Raw genomic sequence first — 12,061 nt, forward strand, 5'->3', positions numbered from 1 at the left:
ATAAAAGAGATAAATGCCATCATTCAGAAGCCAGGGAGCGAAAATGAGCTTTATCGAAGCTTTAGTGAAAGCTCCGGGCGGCCTTGAGTCAACCGGAGAGAGTTCATCTCTGTTTGAACAGAGACACGACCACATCACAAATATTCCTCTTTCTTTGCTTCCTCACACATTTTCAAATCATATTCAGAGATATCCAAACACGATATACTGACCTTCTGTCTTTCACCAACAACAACAGAGAAAGACATTTTTTTTTAAAGATTTTTTTTTTAAGGTTTTTATTTCATTTTTTAAAGGATTTTATTTTATTTTTTAAAGATTTTTATTTATTTTTTTAAGTGTTTATTTTATTTTTAAAGACTTCTTTTTAAAGATTTTTTTTAAGGATTTTATTTCATTTTTTGAAGGATTTTATTTAATTTTTTAACGATTTTATTTTTTTTTAAAGGTTTTTATTTATTTTTTGAAGACTTCTTTTTAAAGATTTTTTGTTTTTAAGGATTTTATTTCATTTTTTAAAGGATTTTATTTTATTTTTTAAAGATTTTATTTTTTTAAGGTTTTTATATAATTTTTGAAGATTTTTTTTTAAAAGGTTTTTATTTCATTTTTTAAAGACTTTTATTTTATTTTTAAATACTTTTTTTTCTTGTTCTTCACTTCCTCACACATTTTCAAACCGTATTCAGAGATCCAAACATATTGACCTTATGTCTTTCACCAACAACAATAACAACAACAACAACAAGGGCGTCTCTGTTGTGTCCACAGAGCTCTGGGATCAGCTGGCAGTGGAGGAATATAACCTAGTATTTTTTGCTGATTTATACTTCTACATTAGCTACTCTCTGCCGTGCGTATTGAGAGGGAACCAGCCCGGGTCTGACCGAGGTTTCTGCCTAAAAGGAAGTTTTTCCTCGCCACTGTCGCACTGTTGCTTGCTCTGGAGGAAACTACTAGACCTGTTGGGTCCTTGTAAATTCTGGAGTGTGGTCTAGACCTCCTCCATCTGTAAAGTGTCTCGAGATAACTCTTGTTATGAATTGATACTATAAATAAAATTGAATTGAATTGAACCCTATTAACTGTGAACACTGCAGTTAATCCTTTAAAATTTTTCATTTTTTAAAGGATTTTATTTTTATTTTTTATTTTTTCATTTATTTAAGATATTTAAAAAAAAAAATGTAAAGGATTTTTTGTTATTTTGTAAAAAAAAATATTTTATTTTTTTAAAGGTTTTTATTTTATTTTTAAAGATTTTTTTAAGGTTTTTATTTCATTTTTTGAAGGATTTTATTTTATTTTTTAAGATTTTATTTTTATTTTTTTAAAGGTTTTTATGTTATTTTTAAAGACTTCTTTTTAAAGATTTTTTTTTTAAAGATTCTTTTTTTTCAAGGTTTATATTTCTTTTTTTTTTTTTTGATTTTTTTTATCAGAGAAAGTGGGAAACGAGCAGCGTGTTCAGCCATGTGGCAACCTCCACGCCTATGATGACGATGATGAGGATGGAGAAACACCGACACTGACTGAGGTGACACAGGCAGCTTCATCATGACCGCTGGCATTTCAATTACACATCATTTAGAGGAAAAATGTCATTTTAACCCTTCTAGACATGTTTGCGTTTTCACGTCTCTCTCTCTCGCAGGCACCCGTCTGTTTCAATTAGATTCGTAAATTAGATAAACGGCAAAGTAATTACAGAGATTACCGGCGATAGGGTGAGTTTTTTAATTTTTTTTTAAGGTCTTTATTTTATTTTTAAAGACTTTTTTATACATATAATTTGCAAGTAAGATGACGGGGACTTTCTTTGCAACATTTCAGCGATGTAACTTTCAGAATGAACACGTTTGTTTCTGGGAAATAGCCTGGTCCCAAATAGATGGCTGGTAGCATATGACGCTAACTGCCCCTGATAGAAATGATGCACGGCACCCACATGAAACATCCTAATTCACTGGAATTATCCTTTTAAACACAACCCACAGCCAACACCATAAGACTTTATAAAAAAACAAATATTTCCTCACATTCTCTTTGAAATGTGACAGTGTATCCATAAAACTGATGTCTCAGCACATTCGAGGAGATTGAGATCTAATATCCCACAGCTGTGTGAGTGAAGTTTTGGCATTATTAAAGTCGTGTGATAGCAGACCTTTAATAAATAGAAAAGCACTCAAATGTGAGTGCATATGATGATGCCGATGCTCATTAATAGCTCTTACCATTGAAGCCGACGGCGCGGATGTGGGCCAGCAGCTCCTTGCCGTCGATGTTGGCCATGCGAGGGCACAGGCCGGGGTATCCGGTGCAGAGCTCGCGGTGCATGTGGTGCAGAGCGTGGGCCATGGCGTACACGGCGTCCATCACAAACTGAACCTTCCCCTCCTGCTCGTAGGTGGAGTCACGGCCGACTTTCTCCAAACCTGGAACGGAAACAGACAGGGAACCAATCACTGAAATCATCAAATGATTAAAAACAATCACTCAATGGATCGTCATGAGTGGTCGTTGAGTAGATTTTGTGGTGACATTGATTTGTCAACTGCTAACTCCAAAGCCAAGAATGAAATTTACATCTCCGCTTTAAAGTCAACATGCATGAGAAGTATTTAAAGTAACTGAAAAAAAGGGGAATTTTGAACATTTGCAATTCAATGATTCCTGGGCGACTCCATCAGCTGATGGAGATAATATCTGTAAGATCTTTACCAAAAACAAAGTTTTGTTTTCCAATTAAAATCAGGGACATTTCTTTAACATTAAGTGTATGTTAGTGGACGTCAAATACCAACGCTTTGGGACACACAGCCCTCGGAATTTGACAACAACGCACATGGCACCCTTATTCAAGTAAATGTAAATGTGCTGTATTTATATAGCGCTTTTCCAGTCTTAACAACTGCTCAAAGCGCTTTTACATCTACAGGAAACATTCACCATTCACACACATTCATACACTGTGGCCGGGGCTGCCGTACAAGGTGCCACCTGCTCATCAGATATACACTCACACACATCCACACTCCGATGTGCAGCACCGGGGGCAACTCGGGGTTCAGTGCCTTGCCCAAGGACACTTCGACAATGACTGCAGGGGCGGGGATCGAACCACCAACCGTCCGATTGGCAGGCAACCGCTCTACCACTGAGCCACAGCCCCCCCAAGTCCTGGCCAATGAAGAGTTTAAACGAACAAACAGCAAATTACATCATCAATTAATAAGCAGTGTTTAGTAACAGGAAATGTACATCGAGTGGTCAAATAGCTTTTAATCCTATTTTTATAATGTTCTATGCTAATAAAATTATCCACTTTAAGGTGACCCTTATTTTATTTTGAAAATTCAACGGATGTTTATTATTTTGGTTTTTGTCCGTGGAAATACACATATTTACTTTAATGGAAACCCTACTGACTCCAACGCCGTTCCGGAGCGAATCCGCAGCCGTTCTGCATTCTGTGAAAATTGGGGGTTACGCACTAAAACTCCTTTACCTGGTCCTCAGATCTCTGCAAGGTAAATCCAGACCACTAGCTAGACTACCTGTCCAATCGGAGGTCTGCTGCACGGCTAAAACAACCTCTGAACGCACAAGTTCCACCAAAACAACCTCCATCCGGAGGCTATTTTGCAGAGGCTACGTCATTGGGTACTTTGCTAAGCCCCGCCCAAGATGATTGTGATTGGTTTAAAGAAATGCCAACAACCCAGAGGATGTTTTTCTCCTATCCCAGAATGCCGTGTGGACTAGGCTGACCCTCCTCTGCAGCACTGTGGAGGAAGGTCTGGCAATGCAAGACTAACAGCATCCTTATTACAGGTTAACTAGCAGAGCTACGAAGTGCATTGACAATGGAAGAAAATGGATGCTGGAAATGTCTTTTTTCCTAAAAACATGTTTCTCATATGATATTTTATCACAGTTACGAAATACAAACGTCAAACATAGTTATCTTTCATTTTTCCCACCATGAACAGACAAAACAATGTTCCTCTGTGGGATTCTGGACAGTAGTAGCTGAGATTAAAGTGATCAAATAACTAAATAATCACCCCCTTTAAACTCCGCTTATAATAAGGTAAAATACGGCAAAAAGTAGTAGCAATTGGGAAAATAAAGCAGAGAGAACAGTGCTGCTCGTGTGCAAACTTTTTATTTCCATTGGCGCTCTTTCTTCCTCTGTGTGCATCCTTTTCTTTATTAAACCAAATGTTTCGGAGCTCGTCCTTGCCGCCAGGCACAAAGTAACTCACAAAAGGATTATGGGAATGTAAAACGAGACGCATTTCCTATAAAACTAACCCGTTAACATAAAAAAATTAATTTGGCTGCCTCTCATTAACCGTGATTAAGAGGCCGAGTGGAGAAGACATTGTCTACTTTCATTTGAAAACTCAGTAAAGTCGCTCAAAGATGCTCTCTGAGTAATTAGCGTTATTAGAGCGCTGAGATCGCTCCGCTGGTTTGAAAGCACAGTGGGAAGCGAAAAGAGAGGAGGAGGAGGAGACTAACTGCTGGACTGGACCCTCCATCAAAAGACAAGACTTCTCTGAATTAATAGGAGCTTAGAAATGAAATCCAATTTCATTTTAATAGCGGGGTGGCGACGGGGGGGGGGATCGTTCTGAGGGGAGACATTTGCTCCGGCAGTAAAGACTGATTACACGTCTGTACGGGGGTAATAAATGAGCCTCGACCCAAAGATGTCGAGCAGCCGAAGCAGAGAGGAGACGTAGGGCCGCGCAGATGATCGCTGCTCCCTGCAGACGATGAGTGTCCTCCGTTTGAAAGACTACACGTGTTTGATCCCAGAAATTCAGATGGTGCCTGAATGCAGCAATCTGAATTAACAAGACGCTCAGTGTGTCTCTTTTTTTATTTTTTTATTTTATTAATTCAGGACAATGCACATTGATGGACATGCACAGCAGTACACGTAAAGGTGCCAGATTGTAGCCCGAGGGCTAATTTCCATCTGCAGTCCAATAGCCAGGTTGGAGTAACGGTGAAAATAAAGACATTTAGCATATAAAAACAAGGAGAAACTAAAAAAAAGGAAAGAAGAGAAAAGAAAAAGAAAAAACAGGACAATTCATTAGTAGAGAAATGGAAACACAAGTTAGCTGTGGTAACACGTTTGGTTAGCTCTATGCCGCAGCTTTACCTGGCTCTTAAAGGAGGCCAAAGTTGGACGGTGTATGAGTCAGAGAGGTTGTCCCTGGACACCGGGGCGCGTTCTGAAAACAGTGTGCACCGTTTTAATGTTGAATGACACGTTTCCTCGTGTGGGAAACGGTGTGCAGGAAGCACTGAGGTCGGTTTTCTCTCGTTTGGTGGGCGTGTCTCTCGTTAATTGGTTGTTGTACCCAATCAGAAGAGATGGGTCTGTAAACTCGTGGTTTAAAAAAAATAAAAAAAACACACCACAGGGTGCTCATCGCCAAGATTGGACAGATAGTCTAGCTAGCTGTCTGGATTCACCCTGCAGAGATCTGAGGACCAGGTCACCATAGTCTTCATAAATCCACTAGAGGTTAGAACGCCAACACAAAGGAAGCAGAATGTGATGGAATATCCAGGCGGCACGTGTACAATCCCAGAAATGTAACTTCATCGATATATAACGCACCATCTAACCTTAACCAGTCATTTTAGTGCCTAAACTTAACTGTCATCATCACATACAATCAGTTGTTTTTTTTCTGGCTAAAATGACCAGGCCCTCTAGGTGAGCTAAACCCGGCTCACAGTCACCTTTTCTTGGCTAAATTTAACTTTAAAGACTGGTAAACTTAACTGTCATGTGACCGGTCTTCCTGTTAGCATCCGGTGCTAATTTTGTATAATATCATATGAACTGTTATGCATACGTTTTCATACAACATCATGTTAACCCGTTCCTGAGAATACATTGTTTTAGGTTTCGCATATTAACATGTGAATGTATCCTGTATTGAGATTGTACTGCTATCATTCTTTCTCTATTTGAGCTGATTGCTGGCTCTGCAACATGTGCCAAGTGTTTTTCTCTTTCTAGCCTGAGGAGGATCTTGTAGATCAAAACGCAGCCTTTATCTTTATTAAAAGAGAAATAAATTAGTTCTGTGGAGCCTAACATAGTGCAGACCTCGGTTGTGCCCTGGAGATATGAAAAGGAAACATTTTCTAGGAACTGTTTTCTTTACAGCTGCTTTATTTGTACAAAAGTCAAGTTATTTAACAGCTTCTCACACTAAAGACCTACTAACTTAAAAGTCCTATGAATTATCCATCAGCCTCAGACGCTTCATGAATGAACATGATTGCTGAGAGAAAGTGGGAAACGAGCAGCGTGTTCAGCCATGTGGCAACCTGCACGCCTATGATGACGATGATGAGGATGGAGAAACACCGACACTGACTGAGGTGACACAGGCAGCTTCATCATGACCGCTGGCATTTCAATTACACATCATTTAGAGGAAAAATGTCATTTTAACCCTTCTTGACATGTTTGCGTTTTCACGTCTCTCTCTCTCGCAGGAACCCGTCTGTTTCAATTAGATTCGTAAATTAGATAAACGGCAAAGTAATTACAGAGATTACCGGCGATAGGGTGAGTTCAGAGAAAACCAGCCTAGCTGTGACGTCTCACACCGCTGAATGCATTTACATTAATAGAGGTTGTTTTTTTTTGTCAGTAACATCAGTCTGTCTGAGTAATGATGTCTTCCTCACTGATTCTGATTGAGTCATAAAACCTGACAGATGCATCTCGGAGCAACTCAAACATTTATGAATTCATCCCACGTCCATGAAGACTATTCATGACTTCCTGTTAAATCACATTTCCCGCTTATCTTTATGTTCAGAAAGTGATTTGCATTAAAAAAAAAAAAAATCCCATAGAAAAATGAAACCACGTGACATCGTAACAGATTAATGTTCACCAGCACAACATTTATCTTCCTGTGACATTTTAGATTTCCCACCTGAGGAAGACCGAATCGTCGGCTGAAATGTTGTGGGCCTCATTTGCACTTTTTTACTTTTTTCGCTGAGGCGCCGTCATTGCTTAGCCCCGCCCAGACAATTGTGATTGGTTTAAAGAAATGTCGATAAACCAGAGGATGTTTTTCTCCTATCCCAGAATGCCGTGTGGACTAGGCTGACCCTCCTCTGCAGCGCTGTGGAGGAAGGTCTGGCAATGCAAGACTAACAGCATCCTTATTACAGGTTAACTAGCAGAGCTACGAAGTGCATTGACAATGGAAGAAAATGGATATTGGAAATGTCTTTTTTCATAAAAATATGTTTCTCAAACATGAACATTGAACAACGTTGAACATTGTTATCTTTCATTTTTCCCACCATGAACGCCAGACCCTCCTCTGCAGCTATGGAGGAGGGTCTGGTGATGCCGGACTATGTAAGTCACAACCAGCATAGACCAACAAGAATAAGTACAAGACCAAAAAGTCCCAAGTCACAATTGGTAGAGACAAGTCTCAAGTCAACACCAACAAGTTTCTAGTAAAGACAAAGAAGTCAAATGTCAACACAACTGGACCTTTTCAACTGGTCCTTTTCAAGCTCAGTGTTTCAATTGACAAATGTCCTGCTGTGTCTTGTAATGCAGCACAGTGCCCTGCTATGCCATGAACTACTAAAACTACTATTTTATTTTACTGTTATTTCCACTTTTCATTCTAACCCCAACCGGTCGTCAGACACCGCCTACCAAGAGCCTGGGTCTGGGTCTGGGCCTGGGTCTGGGTCTGTCCCAGGTTTCTGCCTAAAAGGAAGTGTTTTTCCTCGCCACTGTCGCCCTGTTGCTTGCTCTGGAGGAAACTACTAGACCTGTTGGGTCCTTGTAAATTATGGAGTGTGGTCTAGACCTCCTCTATCTGTAAAGGGTCTCGAGAGAACTCTTGTTATGAATTGGTACTAAAAATAAAATTGAATTGAAATTTAATTGAAAGTGTCTTTGCTGTTTAAAGACCGTCCCGCGCCCACGTCGTTAACGCCCATCTTTGCCCATGAGCATCCTAGTCTTCCAGGGAGGTGTGTTCAGGTGCATTCTGGGCGTATTGCTGTCTTGCCCAAAACACAGCTATAATTAATGAAGACACTAAGTACAACCCTTTCTAACCATGCGCCCACACAGATCCTTTTTTCGCCGTCAAACTAGCAAAAATGGATTTAGCCATGCCCTAAACACACCTGCGCCAGGCGCTTCACTTCTCTTCTTTAGAGAAAATAGGGCCCGTAGTTTTTAGGGGTTAAAGATGAGAAGAAATAGGCTTGTTGTAAAACCAGCAGCTCTTTGCTCTGAGGCTCCGCATCCTGAGACCTTTAAGTCATCACTGCAAAAAGCCAAAAAACGCAGCTACAACCACGCTCTCATTTTCAAAAGTGTCGACAAAAACAACACACGTCTTTGCAAAAACGTTTCTGAGTGCTGCTGAACACTCAACAGCTGCCTGATCTCTGACGTGGAGGCAGCGGTTCTCCTGCAGAGATCATTGCTACTTCCACAAGAAAGACATCCGGCATCTGTCGACATCTCCTTTTCATCTGTTGACTTTTCAAACCAAACAAGCTGCAGCACAAAGCTAAGAGGAAGAAGAAGAAAAAACATACACAAGAAAACACAAAGATGTGTTCAAATGCAAATTTGGCTTTCTCATCCACTCGAGTGTTTTTCAAGGGAAACCACAACACAGAGGAACACAAAGGGAAGGAACGGTGTTGTAAGAAAGGCGAGGAAACAATGAGACTCTTAACTCAGCAAAACACACCGTTCAACAAAGAAGAAGAACTGAATAACACATTCTCCAGTGAAACGGTGTTTGTGGAGTCTCTGGGTGGAGGAACTGATCCTCGGAGTAGAAAACAAGGTTTCTGCTGAATAAAAGAAATATCTTCCATAACTCCATCCCTGCTGCTTTGGGAAAAGTTGGGGAAAGCTGTCCCTCCCCGATGTGAGTCGAGTGCAGATTTGAGTCGCGCACTTTTCAACGAGTAGCTAGCATATGAGATGCTAACGAGGGACTTCTGTTATGTCAACACAGTTAAAATGAACCTATTTACCGCAGATGGTTCACTGCTGGCTACATCAGAGTGACCAGACGTCTCCGGTTTCCGGGGACAGTCCCTTGTTTTGGTGACCTGTCCCCAGCTGGATCTGTCCCCGGAAATGTCCCCGGTTTTCACTGTGACTGACAGACCAGAAATTGGAATGAAAGAAAGAAAATACTGACCAAACGTAGCCGATAGTCGCCATACACCTTACACCCGCAGGCTCCAGACAGCCAGAGCACGCGCTGCTCAGCTCTTTCTTTTAGGAAGCCGTATTTTACGATGATAAAATTACTGATTATTTACATGGAGTCTGGTGGGTTTAGCGAACGTTTATGTGTTAAAAAAGGATCTTAATCTTTAACAGAAAAGGTCAACCTCCTTAGAAATCCTTTCCATAATGTTGTCAGACACTTAGAATATTAATCTGAGTCTGTCAGACCCTGGTATATACAATATACCCTCTCAATTGAGGGTGGGGGCAACCCAGGTTTGGGCCGAAAAAGAAGGGCGCTCCCCCCCGTTGTTGTGGTCTGAATGTTCGGCGTGGTCACGGCCAACAGTGACCGGAGTAAGTGTGTTCTATAATCAACCAAATTGGCCGAAATATTCATCATCCAATCACAGCACGACATCCTGCTTTAAACGTCTTCTCCCTGTTGCCGTCAGCTGTCCTCCTCCCCATCCACCTAAATATCTTTAACGATGGAGTCTTATCCCCAAAGACTTTGTACATTTCATATTATGCTCATGTACAATACATCTCTGCATATCTGCAACAAAGTCTCTCCTGATTGAAATACAGCTCACATGCAAGTTTGTAAGGTGTGTAAGGTGTGTAATATCAGAGTGAAAGCATCGTAATTTCCCCTTGCGGAATTGATAAAGTATGCATTATTATTATTATTGTTATTATTAGCTGCATTTCTGGGTGGGCCAACTAAAGCATAACACTTAAAAGGGAAAACTGAGACAAAAGTTTAATTTCCGAGCACTGTATCAGTGTTTCTTTATCCTGATTTGGTGCTGAATGAAAGGCTTTGATGATCCAAAAGCATTTGTACATTGTTTTGTAAATCCATCCGGCAGTTTTAATAAGCATTATAAGTAGTAAAAGGTGTTTGTCTTTGAACATATTGAACCTAATGCAACATCTCAGTCCTCACGGTTGAAATCATTGTCCTTGAAGGAGGAAAATATGAGAATAAATAAAAAGGTCATGTCAACCGTCAACGTTGAATCTCAACACCTGAATCCGACGTGTGTCTCTGTTATCCAAACAAGCTTCTCTGTCATCAGCGGCAAACAAAGCCGACACTAATTATAGATCAGAATCATTGAAAGACTGACTGGAGGCTGCAGGGAGACGTCAGGAGCCACACAGGTTAAGATCTCAACCTTCAGACAGGAAGAGCAGATCAAAAGGCTTCAAGTGGGATGCAGATTTATTTAGTTACAATCATGGCCGCGGGAGCATATTCTGAGTTGAGGGGGGGGATGATGACAAATTTAAAAGAGTGACATTTTCAGGTGGTCAAGTCAACCACCGCACAACACACTGCATCCACCGCAACACCGCACAAGGGAAAAACTAAAACAAGAATGAAATCCAAAACCCAACACAGGAACAAAACTCAACCACTGAGATCAGAAAATGACAACTTTGCAATAATGCAGCCTGTAAAACCAGGAAAAGACACCACTTTTGCCATATTACCCATCTCTACCACCTTGTATATGTATATGTATATATCTAAATATGTGTATATGTTTACCTGTGTTGCAGCTTGTGTCTCCTGTTTGCAGCCAGTGAATGAAGGCATTCACATCTACTACAGATCAAGAGATCAAGAGCTACCAAACACCGGGATGTAAGGGGTGAATTAAAGGTTAATTACGGGGATGCTTTATAGTTCAATTGTGAGCAGGTGTTCATTACATTGACATATACAAGACGGAGGAGGGGGGGAAATGAATTGATTTTCTAATGGTGGGTATAATTACTGCATTGGATTGCATTTGAAAAGCAACATACTTAATCTGGCAGGAAATAAGGTGCGAGGCGTCTACATTACCCTGAGATGAGGGGTAACAGAACGCCGCCCGCAGGTCATCTTGTCTCGCGGGTATTTAATTAGCTTAATTTAATTAAATTCAAAGAGTGCGCGTCTTTCTTTCCAAGCCGCTGCTTCTTCTTCTTCTCTGCTGGGTGGATGACAGCAGACATTTTGCTCCACCTATGTCCCAAAATTTAGACAAACATTCAAACCCTGGGGCCATAATTCAGTCAATTTTATTTAATTTTGCTCTCCCAAGAGACTGTCCTCCCCTGAAATATGCTCCCATGGGTCATTTGTTCAAGCGGTAATTACAGTGCTGATCTTTAGGTTTCCAATGGCGGCGCCCTCTAGTGGTCGTAGTTATTATTACCGGAGCAAATAAGGGAGAGAGGTGATAAAGTATAGGAGCGCCAAGTGTCATTGTAAGGAGACACTGGGGGGGTCAAAGAACCAGAGGACTTCCCCCCAGGAGACCGGGGTACATTACTGAAAAATTAAAAGTAAATTAAAAGTTTTTGTTTAACTTTACAGAAGAAACGGAACAAACAGAGTCGCGTTACATTCAGCGTCACATGCCTTACCGGAAGTAAAGCAACTAGTTTTTGGGGGGTCTTCAAGTTTTTAAAGTCAAACCACAACTTTTTCCTTAACTTAAAGCTACATTGTGGAAGAATTTCTTCCATCTAGCAGTGAAATTGTATATGACAACCAACTGAATATTACTTTCTAGCCCCTTCTATACCTATTGCTACGGTTGCCAAACCTGAAATTGTCTCTTAGTCTCTCCATCGTTCACACACGGCTGTTCTAGCCACTCCAATGTCGTGTTGTTTAAATTCTCTTTCTCCCTCCCGGCTGCCATTCGTCAGGGTGCCACTGAGTGTAAAAGTGCAAAAGGTGGAGGTATGTACCTCTTTTGCTAA

The 12,061-nt window shown here is 40.7% G+C and overlaps 1 protein-coding gene across 1 annotated transcript in view; it reads right to left on the reverse strand.

Annotated features, from left to right (window-relative positions):
* The window catches only part of grm8b (glutamate receptor, metabotropic 8b), a 104,707-nt gene that overhangs the window by 28,739 nt on the left and 63,907 nt on the right, over window positions 1–12,061 (reverse strand). The window contains exon 7 of the mRNA XM_034880228.1: window positions 2,238–2,438. Within this exon, the coding sequence (XP_034736119.1) occupies window positions 2,238–2,438 (201 nt within the window). The remainder of the gene's footprint in view (window positions 1–2,237; window positions 2,439–12,061) is intronic.

Source organism: Etheostoma cragini, chromosome 8, assembly GCF_013103735.1.
Source record: "Etheostoma cragini isolate CJK2018 chromosome 8, CSU_Ecrag_1.0, whole genome shotgun sequence".
In the NCBI taxonomy this organism is placed as follows: Eukaryota; Metazoa; Chordata; class Actinopteri; order Perciformes; family Percidae; genus Etheostoma; species Etheostoma cragini.